Source organism: Benincasa hispida, chromosome 12, assembly GCF_027475165.1.
Source record: "Benincasa hispida cultivar pf3 chromosome 12, pf3_genome.v1.1, whole genome shotgun sequence".
NCBI lineage: Eukaryota > Viridiplantae > Streptophyta > Magnoliopsida > Cucurbitales > Cucurbitaceae > Benincasa > Benincasa hispida.
The window spans coordinates 77,617,445-77,640,652 of record NC_143489.1 but is presented as its reverse complement, the minus strand read 5'-3'; the positions used below and the strand labels follow the sequence as shown (position 1 = coordinate 77,640,652).

The window sequence follows — 23,208 nt, the reverse complement described above, 5'->3', positions numbered from 1 at the left end:
ATTTTAGTTTATTGGTTTGTGGTAAAACAAATAAAACATCCAATGTTCATAGACAATAAATGAAGAAAATATTATATATTATACATCACAAGCGTTTGTTCAAAACTGTGTTTACAAACTATAGAACATGAGAGTTTAGGGCATCATCCCCAACAATTTTAATGAGACATATGTCATATATATATAATGGGTATCTTAGGGGGAGTATTGTAAATATTACAACAAAAAAATGATATAATTTAGATGCTCTTTCTTAGTTTCCAAAGACCAAGTATCACTTTTCTATTTCCTCATACCTTGTCCATATGTCTCAAGATTACACAGTATAGTGTCCATGTAATTTACATTCTACTTGTCAAATTGCCTATGAATAGTGACATTTGGTGAGTTTTGTAGGATATACACATTGGTGAGAAAAATCTATTTCAAATTTTCATTTTCTATATTTTCTAAATCTCATATATGCGGTTACTTTATTTTATTCATTAATCATTATTATATTTATATATTATTATATTATATTTTCTTCATATTTGTGTTCATGCTCCTCAACTTTACAACAAAACGTATATTTTATAATTTAACCAAATAAGCACAATAAAAATAAGAAAAAATTTTACATATAGAAAAAATGTCAAACTATTTAGAAATAGGAAAAAAAAAACACTTATAGACACTGATAGACTTGTATTAGTTTCTAGTACCAATGATAGACTTCTATAAGTTTTTATAAACACTGGTGGACTTTTCTAAGCCTCCATCAATGATCGAATTCTATCAATTTTTAGCACATATAGACATCGATAGACTTCTATTAGCGTCTATCAATGATAGACTCGTGTCAATTTCTACTACTAATAGTATCAATGATAGACTTTTACTAATTTCTATCACTAATAGACTTCTATCAGGATTGATTATCAAAATTGATTAAATTTTGCTATTTTGTGTAAATAGTTTCCATTATTATTATTATTTTGAAAAACCCCTAAAAATAAAGGAAAAACGATAAATATCTCAAAAAAGATCGTGAAAATTTACTGTTCGGGATGCACCGCGCGCGCTCTCGCCTTCGGCCGAACAGTTTCCGTCTCTGAGAAAGAGGAGGCCATATTTCTTAGCCAAATTCGATCCAAGATAATTTTTTTCAAGCGCTGAAGTTGATTTTGAGGTGGGACAGAATCCCACCAAGCTGGTAAACTTCGAAGCTCTCAACTTTCCGTCTGCCCATCAGGTGTTTGTCAAAATGTGGTGCCTAAAATTCGTCAAATTCTCTTGATTTTTTCTGCAGTTCGATAAGGTTTTGGTCACTTGATTCAAACATAGGCGTTATACACCAATTAAGTAGATATGACTGTTAGGTGGCCGAGGATTTTAACACCCACATATTTATCTCAGATTATTAGGAAGCAGAATAATCCTTTAACAGCTTACCAGCTATTCAAGGAAGCCAAACGTAGGTACCCAGATTATAGGCACAATGGTCCGGTGTATGCCGCAATGATCGATATACTCGGAAACTCGGGCAGAGTTTCTGAGATGAGAGAAGTGATAGATCAGATGAGGGATGACTCTTGTGAATGCAAAGATTCTGTATTTTCATTTGCAATTAAAACGTATGCTAGTCATGGATTATTGGAAGATGGTATAACTCTTTTTAAAAGCCTTGGGAAATTTAACTGTACCAATAGAACACAAACTTTCAATACCCTTTTGGAAATCCTGTTGAATGAATCTCAGCTTGATGCTGCTTGTCAGCTTTTTCAGGAGAGTTCTTATGGTTGGGCAGTGAAATCCAGGACTCAGTCCTTGAATTTGCTGATGCAATCTCTCTGCCAGAGAGGCCAGTCTGAGCTTGCTTTACATGTCTTTCAAGAAATGGATTACCAAAGTTGCTATCCAAGTAGACTGAGTTATCTGATTCTAATGAAAGGACTGTGTCAAGATGGTAGGCTTAATGAGGCCATTCATTTGTTGTATTCCATGTTTTGGAGGATTTCGCAAAGGGGTGGTGGAGGGGATATAGTAATTTACAGAACCCTCCTGTTTGCTTTGTGTGATAACGGAGATATTGAGCAAGCTGTAGAAATACTTGGCAAGATCTTAAGGAAAGGACTGAAAGCCCCTAAGCGAGCTCATTACCGGATCGACTTAGATCAATGCAGGAATAGCAAGCTCACCATTGGGGAAATCAAGAGATTAATCAATGAAGCTTTAATTAAAGGCGGAATTCCCAGTTCAGATAGCTTCTGTGCCATGGCTGTTGATCTGTATAACGAAAATGAGACTGATCAGGGAGATAAAGTGGTCAGCCACATGGTAGCTAAAGGCTTCAGGCCACCATCCTCGATCTTTGAAGCGAAAGTGGCTGCATTATGCAAAGAAGGCAAAGTCGATGATGCAGTAAAAGTAATTGAAGAGGAAATAGTGAAGGGAAGTTGTGTTCCAACTGTTGCATTGTACAACATCGTTTTGAAGGGTCTGTGTGATGAGGGCAAATCAACAGTGGCTATGGAGTATTTGAAGAAAATGGCAAAGCAGGTTGGTCTTGTTGCAGACAAGGGAACTTACAGCACTCTGATACATGGACTTTGTCGTGAAAATCGATACATCGAAGCATGTAAGGTTTTAGAGGAGATGGTAATCAAATCCTTTTGGCCTTGTTCTAACACATTCAATACACTTATCAGAGGTCTTTGCTCAGTTGGGAAACAATATGAAGCTATGATGTGGTTGGAAGAAATGATTAGCCAAGGTCAATTGCCTCATGTTTCTGTCTGGAATTCTTTGGTTTCATCTTTGTGTTGTGACGTGGCTGGCACCAATCTGTGGTCCGAGGTTTTTTGACATCGAAAATCATTGCTCAATGCTCGAGTATTTACTATAAATCACATTTAAGTACCAAATTCTCATTATGGTTCTTTCAAAATATCTATGTTGATTCTCTAAAGCTCTGGAGAATAATCGCTTTAGTCCTTACTTACTGTTATTCTTTTCTTAGTTATTCCGGAATAACTACATATATAAACAGGTTGCAGTAAACATGCATTGAAGCCCATGTATGCTAGGTGAGATAGATATTTGACGGGTAAGCACTGAAAGGGTTGTTTCTTTTAATCTCACAAACTAAAATAGACATTTTAAAATTTTAAAATGAAAACGAAAGAAGCTGAAAGGTTGAAAGGAATATTTAAACCTTTAGTAATGGAACATAGCTTTGGTGGTTGATGAACTGCCCTGAAGTCTGCTTCACTTTCTGCCATCTTAGATGGATTAGCTCATTGTTCATACTTTGAATGGCACTTCTTTTCAAAAATGGTTGTTTTCGTTTTCTGAGATTGGAGATGGAAATGAAGATTCAAAGCAAATAGAATTTAATCCATTTCATGTGGTGTATATAGATTCTGAGATCTGTTGATATTGATTAATGAGTTTAATTAATTGATTTTGTATCTTAAGAACTTATAATTTAAGGGAAACTTATAATTTATAGGGGGTTTTTAAAAATAGAAAAATAAGATAAATTATTTACACAAAATAAAAAAATTTTAATCTTTTTTTATAGAGGCTGATAGAAGTCTATCAGTGTCTATTAGGAATAGAAATTGATAGAAGTCTATCAATGTTTTATTTTTGCTATTTCTATAAATAATTTCTATCGGTGAAATTTTTTCCTTTTTTTCTACTTTATATTTAATAAATCAAGTACATTAAATATTTGATTTGAGCATCTTAAATTTGTCTTTCAACCAAATTGATTTGTTACTATAAGCTAATAAAACAATCTATAGACCTATAAATTAAGGAACTTGTTTTAAATGTCAAATTAATGAAAATATTTTCAAATATAACTTCACAATCTATCATTGATAGACATTGATATTTTATTATATTTATAAATATTTTGGTTTATCTTTTAATATTTAAAAACAACCTTTCTTTGTAATACTTTGTTTAAGGATTTTTTTATATAAAAAAAGGGAAAAAAGAAGAGAAAAAAAATGTTAGTATTTGAAAAAACCCTTCTTTATAATACTTTGTTTTCAATTTTTTTTTTAAAAAAAAGAATAAAGAAGAGAAAAAAAGGGCTCAACCAGGTTTAAATCGGTGACTTCTTGATCAAATGCTCTACCACTTAGCTATGAACTATTTATTGTGAATATTTCAATATTATTCATATAAGTCCTTTATTTATGCTAAATGTTTATTTTATATATTTATTCTTTTAGCAAAATTTTCGTGGCCATAAGTTCAATCCTACGTTTGAAGTGAACACCGTGGTTCATAAATTCAGCCCCTGTCCATGCTTTGTTTTTAGCTAAAACATTTTATCCAGTCTCATCAAGTTTAAAATGTTAGATCGCGACCAAAAGAATAAAAAATAAAAAATAAAAAATAAAGAGAGTTAAGATCTCGATTTTAATTTAAAAAAAAAGTTAAAGTCTCGATTTTACGAAAATGTTGATGAAATAAAATACATTGGGATGTTGATGAACATTGGTAAAATATTTTTTTAAAAAAAATATTTAATTCAAGTTCAGTAAAAAAAACATTCTATATATTTTAAACAAGTTAAAAATGTTATAATTCATATCATATTTAATATTAATGACAATGTACTGCTTGTTTTTTAAAGGTTAAATTACACATTTTAGCCATGAGAAAGGAAATTTTATCCTTATAATTTTAATAGTTAGACTTTAATCTTTATAGTTTGACAAAAAAAGCTCATGAATCTCTATTTAGGAGGATTGTTATCAAATATATATTAAATTCTAATAGTAAACCATAGATATTAAATTCTAAATTTCTCTAGAATATAGAGATGTGATTTGTAATTTAACCATTTTTTTAATATTGAATTCTTTATAATATAATGGAAATGTCGATTCATCCATCGTGTCGATGTCAAATCTAGAAAAATATAAAAAGATAGACGAAAATGTCGAAATGTCAATAGAAATTTAATATCATGGAGTAGTAGCAAAGTTGAAATAATTGTGATATTTTGATGATGTATAGCTGAACTATTGCCAAAATCGCTAAATATTATTTGAAGTTTTTTTAATCTCTATAAAATTTATGAAAAATGTTTAATACAGTCTAATTCAAAAAATTAAAATTATATATAGTCTTTATAAAAAAAATCAATACAGTTGTTGAACGAGAAATTTTGGACCAATCACAAACTGCCACATCATTCACTAAATTATTGACGAAATTCCAAATCATCAAATTTGGGACCAACTAGGAGATGACATGTGTCCCAAATTGAAGTTGAAGATAAATTTTGACGCCACATGGTTTTATCATGACCGTCGAATTAGATAAGATTAATTTGACTCAATTTGATATTATTATTTAGGTTAAAAGTCCAATTGAGCCCAAAAATAGGCTTAATTTGACCTAAATGTCAAATAAGGTCAAAATCCAATTAGTTGGGCCCATGGGCCAAGTCCATGGACCAACCAAACCTACGTCCATGAAGCCCACCTGAAAACTCTATAAATAGAGATGCTTTCCTCATTTGTGGGGGTCAGCAATTCTACACTTCAGAGAACTTAGAGGGAATTTTCTATAATCAGAAGTCTTCTTAACTCCTGAAGCTGACCACGCTTGAAGACTGAAGTCCTTTGAAGATACAACCATTCTGAGGACTGAAGTCCTTTGAAGATACAAGCATTCTGAAGACTAAAGTCCTTCGAATATATATGCATTATGAAGACTTAGGTCCTTTGAAGATACAAGCATTCTGACCACACTTGAAGACTAAAGTCCTTTGAAGATACAAGCATTCTTCCAAGACTTGAAGTTAAAAAACATCCACGTGCCCCGCTTCTTTACATCAAGCGTATGCATTCAACCGAGAGAGAATCAGATGATCAAGTACTAGAGATCGAACCACATCGCATCAAATCAACATCAACATCAACATTAACTCAAGTTCAACTTTACAAAACAAGTTTCTCTGAAAGTCTCGTGTGAGCACTAATCATCCAAGAAGATCAACAAGCCCAAAGGTCGATCGTCCAAGAAAATCAACAAATCCAAAGGTCGATCATCCAAGAAAATCATCAAGCCCAAAGGCCGATCATCCAAGAATATCAACAAGCCCAAAGGCCGATCATTCAAGAAAATCAACCAACTTAAAGATTATAGTTTATTTGGAAAGCATCAAAATATTATGCATTAGAGATTGTACTCACTTTCCACAAAATTAATACAAATACAAAGTTCAAGTTCCACGAAACAAATTTCTCTTGAAATCTCGTGCGAACAAATCGGCACGTCCGGTGGGACTTCTCTACCTCTCATCTCTCTCTCAACATTCAAGTAAACTAATGGCACCAAAGAAAGTTGCATCCAAAGCAACTGCTACAAGCAACATCTGTGCAGGACTTATCACCTGCAACCATTTAAAGGAGAGTATGTAGAAGCAAGAACAAGGTTTTGTCTTCGCAGAGAAAATTTGGGAGTAGCTGGTGGAATCTTCTAAAGGCAAGATTATCATAAGAGAAAATCCCGTGTTTGACAACTCTGCCCCTACTTCTGACCAAACAAAGGAAGAATCATACTTGACGTCATGTTCGTCATAATGGCTGATGTAACGACTGAGTCGGTCATGGCAGAGATGGAGAGAAAGAAAAATCTCCTAATGAAAGCTATAGAAGAGTGAAATCATGAAATCGCTGCATTAAGAGATCAGATACAGGCTTGAGATACTACTGAGTCGAGTCAATCTCTAGCTACAAAAGTCAATGACAAAGAAAATATTGTCTTACAGGAAGACCAACTGCAACAATCTACCTCTATCGTCGCCTGTCAATTCAACAGTGGCAAGATATGATTACAAACTCCATAAGGGCTCAGTATGGAGGACCATCGCAATCTTCTTTTATGTATTCCAAGTCGTACATCAAGAGAATCTACAACTTGAGTATCAACCTCCAAAGTTCTAGCAATTCGATGGAAAGGGCAATCCAAAACAACATGTTGTTCACTTCATTGAAACCTGTGAACATACAGGAACCATAGGAGACCAACTAGTCAAGTAGTTCATTCGTACCTTGAAAAGAAACACTTTTGATTGGTATACTGATCTAGAGCCGGAAGTCATTGACAACTTAGAACAGTTGGAAAGAGAGTTCCTCAACCGCTTCTATAGCACAAGGTGCACCGTTAGCATGATGAAGCTGATAAACACAAAACAGTGAAAATGAGAGTTGATCATCGACTACATCAACCAATGGAGAGCTCTGAGTATGGATTGTAAAGATAGACTCACTCGATTATCTGTAGTGGAGATGTGCACCCAAGGCATGCACTGGGAACTTCTCTACATTTTGTAAGGGATAAAGCCTCGTACATTTGAGGAGTTGACAACACATGTTCATGATATGAAGCTGAGCATCACTAATAGGGAAACTAAAGATTTCCTAGTCCTTGAAGAGAGAAAATACAAGAATGAAACCAATGGCACTGAAAAGATCGTGGATAGTGCCACAATAGATGACCCCGCTGATTTTTTTTTTCCAAAGGAAAAGAAACAAAGTTTGAAAGAAAGCATGATGGCGGCCAGAAGAATCATCCAACTCTCAAAGAAAGACAGGAGAAGGTTTATCCATTCCCTAACTCTAATGTTGTCGACATATTGGAGCAATTATTAGAGAAATAACTTATTTAACTACCTGAATGAAAACGATCAGAACAAGAAAGAAAAGTAGATGATCCTAACTACTGTAAGTATCATCAAGTCGTTAGTCACCCGGTCGAAAAGTGCTTCGTGCTGAAGGAGTTGATTCTAAAGTTGGCTCGTGAAAAGAAGATTGAAGCTTAATGAAATAGCTCAAACAAATCACGCGGTAGTAACAATGACGTTAAATGTCCCAACATCGTCTGCATCTCATGATCAAAGAGAAAACTTCATCCAGCTTGGGAATTTTGAGCCCTATAGTCGTTCGGTTCCAACAAGAGATTCCAACAACAAATTTCTGAAGCAAAGATGTTCTTATTAAATATGACAATGAAGGGTGGATAGTTGTGACTCGTCGAAAAAGAAGACAGCCAAATTCCACCCAAAAAGAGTCGCGCTCTTATCGAAGCTGAAGAAGGAACAAGACTCATAAAAAGAAAGGGGAAAAAGAGGCATGGAAGCCTAAGCCTGCTAAGGAAGAAGACGAAGACTTCCCTCAACTTCGACAACTATTAACTTTGGCAGAATTTTTCCCAAGAAGCTTCCTCGATAATCATAAAAATAAGTATAAGAACTTATTGCATGTCACGCTGTCAGCATAGTGGAAGTCGACAACAATCATATAACTGCTAAAGAAGTTGACAACTCAAAAGAAATGAAGCAAAGAGTTTCTGTCTTCGATCGTATCAATCCTTCAACTACTGGATCTTTAGTCTTCCAAAGATTGAGTATGGCCATGATAGAAGAAGAAAACCAATTTCCAATGTATACTTCCATTCGAACACCAGCCTTCAAAATGCTAAGAATCTCTACATCAAGGAAAGATCAAACTTCAACATTTGCTCTTGATCGTCTCAAGACAACAAGTGATCGACATAAAAGGAGGATGAGAATCTTGAGGGCGACATCATTTCATGAAGAAAACAACAATTATTGGGGTTGATGCCCTAAACTCTCGTTGGGTTCTATAGTTTGTAAATATCGTATTGAACAAACGCTTGTGATGTAATAATATATGATATTTTATTCACTATTGTCTATGGGACATTGGATGTTTTAATTTCTTTACCACAAACCAATAAACTGAGATCCTTGGTTGTCGTTGTAACTTGAGCATGTATGTGAAGACATACAAGTGGATCATGTATTAAGTAATAACTAAAATGGTCTGTAGTATATGGATATAAGAGGGAAACCTTATCTTGGTAACCTACGGATGCGGCCCACTTTGTAGAATAGTTACAAGTATTGTGACTTGTTACAAATGGTCGATCCTGATCATTCATGTGAAGACATGCGAGTGGATGCGTCCTATACAAAGGAGTTTGTATAAGACCAGACCACGGAGTGTTATAGTCTCGTTATATAACGTTGTTCATGACAAAGACTTCACTTCACTAGGATGACCATAGGTAACATGACCTCAATCTTGAGTGAGTTAGGAACTACTGTCTTTGAGGGCAGTCCTTTGATTTGCATGGGTGCGAGTGGCCAGATCGCTGATTTAAACCTACCACTTTGGGGATTCATCTGATTTGGGAGTTGGGAACTCAACTATACAAGATGGAATTCACTTCTTCCCCGAAGCAGGGGTAAGTAGATAGATTGCTCCCTTAAGAGCTGATTCCGGGGCTTGAACGATGTGGCGCCACACACCTTCTTATGGCCCGAGAGGTGTCCACACATAGTAGGACTATGTTGTATTGTTCATTAGAGAGATCAGTGGTACTTAAGGAGTTGGATGTAACTACATGGGCAAAAAGGTAAATTGGCTCATCTGTACTTACGAGCATCTGTGATGGGTTATCGTACTATTGATTGGTTATATTCGATGGACACAGAAATAAATCTGTGATGAGAAGAGTGTAGCTGTCGGTCTTTAGTGGAATGACTGGAAATTGATAACGGGCAAAAATGCACGTTATTACAGTGCTAAGTTATTAAACAATGAAGGTTTGCGTTGATAAAATATATAAGATTGCGTCCAGAAAGCATTAAGTTCATAACATTGTGGTCACATGCGCTCATCACATAAAAACAGTTCACTTTGGTATTTTTATGCAGAATATGCGTTGACGTAAGGCGAAAAATGTGATCACAAGAAATCAACAGTCGAACGCAGCATTATCGTAAGACTTTGCAGTGATTTGTGCTCGCAAACATCTGCTCAAGAAGGATTGCCGCATAGAGCCGCCGCAACTTGGTGGGCACATCTAGGTGAAAAGAATAATTAATCACGATGGGACAAAAAGCTGATGACGGTTGAGTCCGAATTAAGTTGACAAGTCGTTAACGGTATACTGTAGCAAGTACACTCAGCTTTTCGGTGACAAATATTCGGCGTATCAGTTAGAGAATTAAAGCCATCCCATCTGTGCAATCATAAGAGAGAAGCCGCCTTTCACCTCAAAGCTCTATAAATACCAAAGGTAACCTTCAACAAAGAAGTTTTGATACTTAGATAATTTTCTCCATAGTTAGAATAGCATTGTTCTTAGATTTTCTTTTATTTTAAGGTGGAAGCGAGAGAAACTATATTGTGCTGAGAGATCGTTTTGGTGAACTTGGGAGAGTGTCGGAAGCGTCAAGATCAGAGAGAGGGCCAGCTCCTGAGGAAGTAGGATTATCTTTTGAACATAATAGAGTTGACAGTGTAAAAGCCTTGGGCAGTAAGGGATTGCTACCAAGCTCTCTATCCTTATCTTCCATTGTCATTTTGTACTTAAACTCATCTATAGAAATGGAATTTTCTTCTTTATATTTGTTCACTCTCTGTTTATTATGCATGAGTAGCTAAATCTGTTGAATGGGTTGAGAAGCACTTAACTAGCATAACTAGGGATCTTCACTCTATACGAGTATCTTGTACTATGTATGCATCATTCGTCCATTGGAGATACTCGGAAGGATAGTCTAAGGACAGGATCTAGGCTTGGAAAAGTCAAGTTAGAATCTAGGCTCGGGAGAGTTAGATTAAAATGCATAATCAAGAGATAGAAGCTTAGGAATAAGCACTGTTTGTTATTAACGCATCACATGCATCCTAGAGATAGGATATGATTGTATGTGGTCACCTTGTCTTTGTATACATCTTGCATCATCGCATAAGAAAAGAGTAGAGACTTAGGAATAAGCTCTATAGACACTATTGCATTCAACATATGCATCCTAGAACTAGGAGCACCGCATTTGCATTGGAAAATGATTCGCTATTGCATGAGTGAAGCATGATCGCATAGTTTGATGCATTCCTAGGAAATGCTAGCTAAAGACCTTCTCAACTCGTTCCTCTGCATACTCAGTGTATCTCCGCATAATTGATCTTTTCTCAAATCCGCCGCATACATTTACTTTATACCGCAAACAATAACACCAAACAACTATTTGATTTACCGGTTACCGCAAAGTCTTTTAGAAAAATTATCATCGCATACCATTTTCCCTAGTCCCTAAGTTCGACCCTAGACTTACCAGGAAACTCAGTGGGGTTTATACTAGGATTTCACTGAGAAAACTTGTTGCTCAACGAATTTCCATCACCGCATCTCATTCCATAATTTCACCTCATAAAATAACGCATCGTGTTTTTGGCACCGTTGCCGGGGACTTCGGCAATTCAGTGTGCTAACGATAATTTTTCTTATTTCTTTGCAGCTCTTAATCTCTGGCGAATTATGATCTGAAGATTGAGAGGACGTTTCGACAAAGATTAAGAGACAGTCGCCAACAACAACAACCAGATAAAGAAGATATGGCAGAGCAGCCTGGAAACGAAGCACCAAATGAAAATAACGTCATGGCGAATCCAATCCTACTGGCAAACGATCGCAATAGGCCAATTCGAGACTATGCATTGCCAAACCTCTACGATTTCTCTCTAGAAATCATGACGCCTGCCCTTGATGGATCTCGATTCGAAATGAAATCGATGATGCTGCAGATGATCCAGACTGCGGGACAATTCGGAGGAAGGCGTGATCAGGCACCTACAAATAGAAATCTGCAACACTTTTATGTTTCTGAACATCTCTACCGAAGAAGTTTGACGAACTTTGTTTCCATTTTCTCTGTGTGATCAGGCACGAAAATGGGCGTCTTCTCTCGAGCCGGGAGAGATCACTTCATGGGAACAGGTTCTAGAGAAGTTTATAAAGAAATATTTCCCACCTACTGAGAATGCTAGAAGAAGGAAACTAATAACTAATTTTGAAGAAGACATGGATGAATCACTCAGCGATGCTTGGGCGAGGTTTAAGAGGCTGAGGACTGTCCATACAATGGATTACCAGACTGCTTGCAAATGGAAATCTTTTATCACAGTTTAAATTCCGCTTTGCAGACTGCTGCCAATGCGACAGCCCAACACCTTGGATCGCCTTTTATCACAGTTTTCTAGTCGCTGGTGGTCTACTAGAAAAAACGTATGATGAGGCTAAGAACATCTTGGATCGCCTCTCTAAAAATCACGAGGACTAGAGAGAGAGCGATCAGAGACTGGGAATAAAGGATAACGACGCAAACAATGGTGCTATCGCATCACTTCAGAGTCAGATGAATGCGATGATGAACCTAATTCAGGGAATCGCCATCAACAGCCCAACACCGCATAGTGGCAAGTGAACGCAATTAATCAGACTGCCACAAAGGTGTGCAACTTGCAGTAAAGGACATGCAATAGAAGAATGCCCGCAGAACCCACAGTCTATTTATTTTGTGAAAAATAATCCATTCTCTAACACCTACAACCCCAGGTGGAGAAACCACCCCAATTTTGTGTGGAATAATCAGCAGTAAAACTTCCAATCTGTGGCGGAAAAAGAAGGGCCACCCGGATTCTTCCCGCGAAATAACAGTCAGACGAGTAGTCAAGCCAGTAGTTTGCAACCGCCGCAATCTTCCTCCTTGGAAAATCTGTTGAAGCAGTATATCGAGAAGAACGAAATTATGCTTCAAAACCAGGCGATGTCCATCCACAACTTGGAATTACAAATGGGCCAGATTGTGAGCGAGTTAAAGAACATACCACAAGAGGCCTTGTCGAGTTCAACTGAACTCCCACGCAACCTGGGGGATCAGGTAAAGAGAAATGTCAATTTGTGACATTGTGGAGTGGAAAAACTGTGGTAGGGGAGAAAAGGGAGCCTAGTCGAACTGCTTCTATTGTGTTGGAACCTAGGATTGCAGTGACTCAAGAAGAAGAAGGAGAAAAAGAAGCGATAGAACCAGAAATTGTGTCCACTTCAGAGACAAAAGAAAAGGGGACCGTGAGAGTACATTTGCCACCTTTCCACAGAGACTCAGAAAGAATAAGAATGATGAGGTACAATACTAATGCTTCATGACTATGTTAAAACAATTGCACATTAATATTCCGTTTAGTGAAGTGATTGAGGAGATTCCCACATATGCAAAGTTTCTAAAGGATATGGTAACCAAGAAGAGAAACACTGGTAAGTTTGCCACGGTGGCTTTGCAGAGCTCGAAATCAATAATCCCACCGAAGATGAGCGATCCTGGGAGCTTTACTATACCTTGCTCCATTGAAGGATTGTACATCGGGCAAGCATTATGTGACCTTGGAGCCATCATCAACTTGATGCCTCTGTCAATCTTTAAGCAGCTGAATGTGGGGTAACTTGTGCCCACGACCGTGACTCTCTAACTAGCAGATAGATCTCTGGTGCATCTAGAGGGGAAGTGAACGATAAATTTATATTACCAGCCAACTTCATCATCTTAGATTACGAAGCCGACAAAGATGTGCCCATCATATTGAGGCGACCATTTTTATCAATAAGTCGTGCCCAGATTGATGTGCACAAAGGAGAGGTTAACTTGAGCATGAATAGATAGAAGCATAAGTACAACATCATCAGTGCCATGAGATTTTATGACGACGAAGACCTGAATGAATCTGACGATGACCAGAGTTTGAATGAAGAAGAAAAGCCTGACGATGAAGATGAAGAAGAGGAGGTAAGTGCATCCATTGTTGCGTGTAATGCGATCATAGAAAAAAAAAACAAGGAAGTTGAGATGATCGCAACCTAAGAAGAAGAGCCAATAGTAAATGAAGAAAGAAAAACAACGTAACCGTCCCTAAAAGAACCACCAATAATAGAGTTGAAGACCCTGTCTAACCATCTAAAGTATGCATTTTTGGGGTAGAATGAGAAGTTGCCAGTAATTATTTCCTCTGAACTTAATGAAGAACAGGAGAATGCATTGCTGAGAAAATATGTCCGAGCGATTGGATGGACACTCGTAGACATTCGAGGAATTAGCCCCGCATACTGTATGCACCGAATTCGTCTCGAAGAAAACCACAAGGGATCAATCAAACATCAGTGCAGACTCAACCCTGCGATAAAAGAGGTCGTTAAGAAGGAAATAATCAAGTGGTTAGATGCGGGCATCATTTATCCAATAGCAGACAGCACGTGGGTCAGCCTTATGCAGTGTGTGCCGAAAAAAGGTGGGATGATGGTAGTCCCCAAGCAAATAATGAGCTGATACCACAAAGGACCGTCACCGGGTGGCGTATTTACTTGGACTACCGCAAGCTGAATACGGTAACGAAGAAAGATCATTTTCCTTTACCATTCATTGATCAAATGCTAGATCCTCTAGCCGGAAATGACTTTTACTGCTTTCTGGATGGGTATGTCGGCTATAATCAGATTATGATAGCTTCCGAAAATCAGAAAAAGACCATACTCCGTACGGAACTTTTGCTTTTCATCACATGCCGTTCGGGCTCTGCAATGCGCCGAGCACATTCCAAAGGTGCATGATGGCCATCTTTTCAGAATATCTTGAGGATTCTATTGAAATATTCATGGACGACGTCTCTGTCTATGGGCACACACACAAAGTCTGTCTTGCCAACCTGGAGAAGATATTGAAAAGATGCAAGGAGATGAATCTCGTACTTAATCGGGAAAAATGCCATTTTATGGTGAAGGAGGGCATTGTGTTGGGGCACAAGGTATCTCGGGACGGGTTGGAGGTGGACAAGGCAAAAAAAGAAGCAATTGAAAAGCTCCCACCCTCAACAAGTGTAGAGGTTGTAAGGAGTTTCTTGGGGCATGTCGGATTTTACAGACGTTTTGTCTAGGATTTCTCAAAAATAGCACGATCGCTAAGTGCGTTGTTGGAAGCTAATAGGAAATTTGACTTTGATGATAATTACTGCAACACATTCATGATTTTAAAGAACGCACTGACGACTGCACCCATTTTGATCGCGCCAGATTGGACACTTCCTTTTGAAATAATGTGCGGTGCGAGCGGGTATGCGATGGGAGCAGTACTAACATAGAAGAGAAAAACAATACTGCATCCCATCACATATGCAAGTAAGACTTTAAACCCTACTCAGATTAACTACACCACCACAGAAAAAGAGCTGCTTGCGGTAATATTTGCGTTAGAAAAGTTCAGAGCATATCTGTTGGGAACAAAAGTACTCATCCGTACTGATGACTCGACGATAAAATATCTAATGACAATGAAGGACGCGAAGCCGAGGTTGATTAGATGGGTTCTCCTCCTCCAAGAATTCGATATGGAAATAATTGATCGCAAGAGGACGGAGAACCAAGTTGCGGATTATTTATCCAGATTGGAAAATTCTGAGGTTGAACGCAATGAGTCAGAGGTGAGCGCAGCGTTTCCAGATGAGCAGCTATTCCAGATCGAAGAATTGCCATGGTATGCAGACATAGTCAATTATCTGGTTTGCAAACAATTTCCAGAAAAGTATACCTACCACCAACAGAAGAAGCTCAAACATGAATGCAAATATTATTATTGGGATAAGCCGAATCTGTATAAGAGGGGGTTGGACCAAATTATACAACTATGTGTACTAGAGGCTGCTCATCAATGAATATTATCGCAATGTCATGATTCACCATATGGTGGACACTTTAGAGGGAAGTGCACGGCAACAAAAGTCTTACAAAGTGGGTTCTATTGGCCAACATTATTTAAGGATGCTAGAGACTACTCAATAAAATGTGACCGGTGCCAACGCACAGGTAACATTTCATGGAAACATGCGATGCCCATGAACATCATTCTAGAACTAGAGTTGTTTGACGTCTGGGGCATTGATTTCATGGGACCCTTCCTACCTTCGAATGGTCACAAGTATATTTTGCTAGTCATCAACTATTTATCCAAGTGGGTAGAAGCAATAGCATGCGCTCGGCAGTAGTCTCCAAATTCTTGAAGAAAAATATTTTCACGCGTTTTGACACTTCACGTGCCATAATAAGTGACGAAGGCTCTCACTTTTTCAATTACTCTGTCAAAAATCTGCTGCTGAAATATAATATTCTCCACAAAGTGGCCACCACATACCATCCGTAGATGAATGGTTAGGCCGAAGTGTCCAACCGAGAGATCAAGTTGATACTCGAGAATGTGGTAAAGCCTTCGCGAAAGGATTAGGCAACAAAGCTAGACGATGCATTGTGGGCACACCGAGCTGCCTATAAGACACCCATAGGCATGTCCCCGTATGCATTGGTATTTGGTAAAGTATATCATTTGCCGTTGGAGCTGAAACATAAAGCGCTGTGGGCAGTGAAAGAGCTTAACTTTTATTTAAAATCAGCAGGGAAGCAAGAAAGCTACAATTGGTCGAGCTTGATGAGTGGAGAACGCAAGCTTATGAAAATGCTAAAATATGCAAAGAACGAGCAAAACGGTGACATGATAGCAGGCTATGCGTTAAAAATCTCCATGTTGGACAAAAAGTCTTACTCTTCAATTCACAGTTATGGCTCTTTCCTGACAAGTTAAAGTCGCGCTGGTCCGGACCCTTTATCATTAAAGAAATATTCCAGCATGGTGCGATTGAGCTAATTACTGAGGATGGGACCCGTACATTTAAGGTTAATGGGTAACGAGTCAAGGCATATTGCGGGGGTGATTTTCAGTGAGAAAAAACTTCTGTAGACTTGAGAAACCCGGAATAAAGGAAAATGGAATGGCCCCTGCGCTGGCATACAACATCATCTGGGGCGCAAGTCTTCCGATGCTTATGATTCATGAACTCTCATTACTACGAAGCTTCAATTATCAATTATCTATCTGCATTTTACTTCTTTAAAAAAAAAAGAGAAAAATTTTGTTAACTTCTTTTATCATTTGACCCTCTCAATGTTTTCTTCACAAACGATCAAGGTACACGATTGCGGAGGCGCTGCACGAAGATGCAACTACTGTATTCCGTCACCGCAATCCAAAGGAAGTAGATCGCCGCAAAGCAGATGCGTCAACAAATAATGCGGGCGACGGCGCAAATTTGGGGGTTGTATTTTTCCTTCACTTTATTCTAAATTTTGCACTATCGCATTTCATTTTAATTTTGAAATTTTATCACTGCATCCTCTTTGATTACCGCAATCATTTAACATTGATAAATTTAGTAAGTCACCACATGCTTTCTCTTTGCCAATTATGATTTCAATGATGAAACACATGCTTCTATTTTTTTCGTATATACTAGAGTCAACTTAATTTTAGGACAGTCAACTCATGAAATATTTCTAGAAGTTAGTGGTCTGATAGCTTTCTTTCCAACTGACTCTTTACGTAGCTTCCTAAGAACACCACATGACTTCTTTCACTCTATTGGCAATGAGGACATTGCCACATTTTAAATTTGGGGGTGAGGTATTTATTTTTGACCTTGCTATTTTTAGCTCTAAAAAAAAAGAGGAAAAATTTTGAGAATAACAACTCTACTATCAATGCAATGGAGAAACCCATGTTGATAAGAGTTATGTTGTGAAGGGCACTTACCCGTAGTGGATGTCCGCATGACACACATGGGGGCAAGCCAAAATGAAAGTAAGTTGCCAAGATCAGCGCATAAATAAATGACCGCAACTCCGCTGCCAAGTAGGTATGAGTCTAATCTGAGAAAGAGCGCCTTGCTCGTAGTTGGATGTCCCATGACACACGTAAGGGCAAGCCAAAACGAAGGCAAGACACTTGGATCAGCGCAAGGTCAGAAAAAAATAACAATGTAAAAAATATGCAAGGATAAAAATCAGTTAACACCCCAGAAAAAAAAAGTTTTTCTTTTTTGAATTAAATCATGCGGTGTCCTGGAATCTAGTAAAGTTCTTTTGAAGGGTAAACTTGCGGTCCCTAGATCTTAGAAATATTTTAAGAGGAGACTCGAATAAGAATTAAGGAAATTTTGGTGTATAGGATTTGAATGAAGTATCCTTGAGAAATCTAGGAAAAAAGATTGTGGTCGACTTTCTAAAGGAAATCTTTAGCTTATGCTTGAGGACAAGCATTGTTTAAATTTGGGGGTCTGCCCATTACCACAGTGCTAAGTTATTAAACAATCAAGGTTTGCGTTGATAAAATATATAAGATTGCATCCAAAAAGCATTAAGTTCATGACATTGCGGTCACATGCGTTTATCGCATAAAAACAGTTAACTTTCGTTATTTTATGCAAAATATGCGATGACACAAGATGGAAAGCGTGATCATAAGAAATCAACGGACGAGCGCAACGTTACCGCAAGGTTTTGCGGTGATTCGTGCTCACAAATATCTACTAAAAAAGGATTGCTGCATAGAGCCGCCACAACTTGGTGGGCGCATCTGGGTGAAAAGCATAATTAATCACGATGGGACAGAAAGCTGATGACGGTCGAGTCTGAATTAAGTTGACAAGCCTTAACGGTCTACTGTAGCAAGTACACTCAGCTTTTGGATGAAAAATATTCGGCGCATCAGTCAGAGAATTAAAGTCATCCCATCTGTGCAATCATAAAAGAGAAGCCGCCTTTGACCCCAAAGCTCTATAAATACCAAAGGAAACCTTCAGTAAAGGAGTTTGGATACTTAGATAATTTTCTCCATAGTTAGAATAGCCTTGTTCTTAGATTTTCTTTTATTTTAAGGCAGAAGCGAGAGAAGCGATATTGTGTTGAGAGATCGTTTCGGTGAACTTGAGAGAGTGCCAGAAGCATCAAGATTAGAGAGAGGGCCAGCTCCTGCGGAAGTAGGATTATCTTTTGAACATAATAGAGTTGACAGTGTAAAAGCCTTGAGCAGCAAGGGATTGCTACCAGGCTCTCTATCCTTATCTTCCATTGTCATTTTGTACTTAAACTCATCTATAGAAATGGAATTTATTTCTTTATATCTGTTCACTCTCTGTTTATTAGCATGAGTAGCTAAATCTGTTGAATAGGTTGAGAAGCACTTAGCTAGCACAACTGAGGATCTTCACTCTATGCGAGTATCTTGTATTATGTATGTATCATTTGTCCATTGGAGATACTTGGGAGGGTAGTCCAAGGACAGGATCTAGGCTTGGAAAAGTCAGGTTAGAATCTAGGCTCGGAAGAGTCAGATTAGAACGCATAATCAAAAGATAGGAGCTTAGGAATAAACACTGTTTTCTATTAACGCATCGCATGCATCCTATAGATAGGATATAATTATGTGCGGTCACCTTGTCTTTGTATGCATCTTGCATCATCGCATAGGAAAAGAGTAGAGACTTAGGAATAAGCTCTATGGACACCATTGCATTCAACACATGTGTCCTAGAACTAGGAGCACCGTATTTGCATTGGAAAATGATTTGCTATTGCACGAGGGTAGCATGATCGCATAGTTTAACGCATTCCTGGGAAATGCTAGCTAAAGACCTTCTCAACCTGTTCCTTCGCATACTCAGTGTATCTCCGCATAATTGATCTTTTCTCAAATCTGCCGCATACATTTACTTTATACTGCAAACAACAACACCAAACAATTATTTGATTTACTGGTTACCGCAAAGTCTTTTGGGAAAATTATCACCGCATACCATTTTTCCTAGTCCCTGAGTTCGACCCTGGACTTATCAGGAAACTCAGTGGGGTTTATACTTGGATTCTACTGAGAAAACTTGTTGCTCAACGTATTTCCATTACCGCCTATCATTCCATAATTTCACCTCATAAAATAACGCATTAGCAGTTAACGGATGGTGGAACTCGTGGCTAAAGAGTTTAGTCAGCTATTCACGTACCGTTGGAGCTTCGAGCCATAGGTCCATAAGGTCCCCTTAGTAGCTCAATGGATTCAAGTTGAGAATCAATTTTTGGGTCGGTTTGAAGTGTTCAAATTGACAAGATGGAGTTCGATTATATATGATATGATTGAACTGGTCAATTATATGATATAGTTGACATAATGTATGAGATACATTAATTGGAGGAAAAGGATATAAATATGATTTATATCTAGTGGAGGAGAAAAGAACTATGGTTTATATGTTGCATTTGATGTGATATTAAACATATATTATAAATATAATATAATAATATTTATTTTTTAATTAAACAATTATGGGATAATTTGCCGGGTTTTTCTCCATAACCGAATGAGTTAGTGGGAGGTTGCATTTAGTTTTCGTAATGGAAGGATAAAATAAAAATGGTTTTCATTTTACAAGTGATCAGATATTCGCTCACCGATGGGGTGCACTACCTATCGCCTAGCAAACCGAGAGCATACATGACATCTCAAAGTTTTCTAAACGATCGTGCACGCGCACTTTTCCCAAACGGTCGCATAGAATTACCTAAACGATCGTCTATCTTTTTCTAAGCGATTGCACGCCCGAGAGTTTTACTAAACAATCGTCTATATGATCAACCCCAGTTTACTGCACAATCGTGTACCTCTACCTAAACGATCAAGTATCCGTCTATAAGATAGACTTCCGATTTCTCCTACTTGCTTGGTCGTGGTAAACGATCGTTCCTTCCTCATTCCCTCTACCAAATCCAACAGAGCCCACACCTCATAGATTCTCACTCCGAGAATACCGAAGTGTCTGAGTGGTTGTGTCCTCCATTGTTGCCTTATTCGTGAGGAGTTCGTTCGTGGGTAGATGAAAACGAGATTTGGTTGACGATAATCTTGAAGATCTCAACGATAGCGAGATTTATGGATTGACGAGAGCGCCCTTTGTTGTTTAAAGTTCAAAACATGCCATAATTTATTGTTAGATGCATAACTTGTATGTTTGATTGTGAATGCGGTATTTCTGTCACAATGAGTTTTGAACGATATTGCTTCCACTCAAAGGTGCTCTTTGATAAGAGTTCCTTCAACGACGAGAAGATTCACAGTTGTTTTCTTTCATGCATGAAGAGGAAGTTGTCTGTTGATATAAATACAGAAGGTTCCTTGATGGTGAAGCAAAAGCTCATCGTATTGATAAATCCTACAAATAAAGATGATGATAAAAACCATGATGAAATAAGAGCTTCTGAAATTTAAATGTATAAGTTCCTTATCGTAAGAGCCTAAACTGAAATTTAAATATATAAGTTTTTTCAAGGGTACGTAGACAAATTAAAGAAATTTAAGTTCAATCCATAAAAAAAGGTACCACAATCACCCTACGTATGACGCTACACTACAAATTGAAGATATTCATCCCTGTTGGGGGCAACACAACAAATTAAAGATGTTCATCCCTTTAAGGAGCTAACACAGTAAATTAAAAGCACACACTTGGAATGACGCTTTACTTCTTATTCGAAGTCAAGTTCGGAGGCTTTACTGCTTTCTCTTTTAAGTCAAATTTGAATGTTTCGTTTATTCCTCTTTGAAGTTCAAGTTTGGTGTGACTTCCCTGCTTTCCATAAAAAATATTATTCCATGTAGCTTCGCTCCTTCTCTAAAAGTTGTTGCCGTTCTGCCTCCTCTAAAATGATGTTAGCGATGTTGTTTCTTCATCTTTCAGTTCGAGGATCAGCCTGCTGCTTTGATAGTTGCATCGCTGTTTTTCCATCTTCGAATTTGATGGTCGCACTGCTGCTTCCTCGTCTCCATGTTCGAGGGTTACACTATTGCTTCTACAACTCTAACTTTGATGGTTGCATTGATGCCTCTCCATCTCCAAATTCGATGGTTGCACTGTTGCTTCTTCGTTTCCAAGTTCAAGGGTTGAATTTCATACCCCTTCATCTTAAAGTTCAGAGGCTTCGTTGATGTTCTTCCATCTTCAAGTTTAGAAACTTCGTCGATTTCCATCCATCTTCAATTTCAAAGGCTTTTTCGATGCCCATCTACAAATTCGAAGGTTTCATTGATGCTCCTCCATCTTCAAGTTCAGAGGTTTCATCAATGCTCCATCTCCATGCTCAACTTTGGAGGCTTTGCAATGCCATCTTCATGCTCAAAGTCGCAAAGTCAAGCCTACTGCCAAAGATTCATTGGTGCTTCATCAAACTCAAATGCGGAGCATTTGTCGATGCTTCATCAAACTTAATTGCGAAGGATTCGTCGATACTTCAAGCTCAAGTGCAGAGGATTCGTCAAACTCAAATGCGGAGGATTCGTCGATATTTCAAACTTAAATGCGAAGGATTTTCCGATACTTCATACTCAAATGTAGAGGATTGGCCGATGCTTTTTCAAGCTCAGATGTCGATGACTCATCGATGCTTCATCAAACTCAAATATGGAGCATTCACCGATGTTTCATCAAACTCAAATATAGAGCATTCATTGATGTTTCGTCAAACTCAAATATGGAGCATTCGCCGATGTTTCGTCAAACTCAAATGCGGAGAATTTGCCAATGCTTTGTCAAACTCAAGCGTGAAGGTCTCGTTGATGCTTCTCCATCTTTAAGTTCAGAGGTTCCGTCGATGCTCCTCCATCTTCAAGTTTAGAGGCTCCGTTGTTGCTTCTCCATCTTCAAGTTCAAGATCGACGTACATGGCCTGCTTCCATCTTCAAGTTCAAGATCAGTGTGCATGGCTCCACTTTACTTCATCTCTAAAGTCCGGCGTGACTCCTTCATCTCCAAAGTCTGACGTGGCTCGCTTCATCTCCAAATTCTAGCGTGGCATGCTTCATCTCCAAAGACTAACGGGGTTCGCTTCATCTCTCAAGGTCGGCGTGGCTTGCTTAATCTCCCAAGTCTGGCGTGGCTTGCTTCATCTCCCAAGTCTGGCGTGGCTTTTCTTCATCTTCACAATTCATGTTGATGCAACTTTGTTCATTCTCCAAAAGGTTGGTACAACTTCACCCTCCTCTCCAAAATATTGGTGCAACTTCACTTTCTCTCCAAAAATATTGGTGTGGCCTCATATGCGAGATCAAGTTTAGTCTGCCTAGCTCCACCTCATATGCGAAAACAACTCTGGCCTGTCCGGCTCTGCCTCATATGCGAGATCGACTCCAGTCAACCTGACTCCACTCAAAAGCTTGATGGCATATTCTCCCCATCTTCAAAGCTTGATGGCATATCTGCCTCATCTTCAAAGTCGGATCAAGAAGTGATATACAAGGGTATACCTTTCAGGGGTTATCCCTAGGTTGATCGAATAGGTGAGTTGTAAGCCTTTCCGGGGGCACCCATGTTGATCGAGATATACAAGGATAGACCTTTCCAAGGTCATCCTTATGTTTATCAAATGAAGGAGTTGTAAGCCTTTCCGAGGCCTTTCCATTTTGATCGA

The 23,208-nt window shown here is 38.2% G+C and overlaps 1 protein-coding gene across 1 annotated transcript; it reads left to right on the top strand.

The window, feature by feature from the left end:
- The first annotated feature begins 1,018 nt into the window (after positions 1 to 1,018).
- EMB3101 (Tetratricopeptide repeat (TPR)-like superfamily protein) lies at positions 1,019 to 2,979 on the top strand. Its single transcript, XM_039018937.2, has 2 exons — positions 1,019 to 1,195; positions 1,292 to 2,979. Exon 2 carries the CDS (start codon positions 1,351 to 1,353, stop codon positions 2,845 to 2,847), a length of 1,497 nt encoding a protein of 498 aa, XP_038874865.2. The 5' UTR covers positions 1,019 to 1,195; positions 1,292 to 1,350; the 3' UTR covers positions 2,848 to 2,979.
- The last annotated feature ends 20,229 nt before the right edge of the window (positions 2,980 to 23,208 follow it).

What these genes read in the sequence shown, in the direction of transcription:
- EMB3101 (XM_039018937.2), top strand. Translation starts at nt 1,351, where the DNA reads ATGACTGTTAGGTGGCCGAGGATTTTAACACCCACATATTTATCTCAG.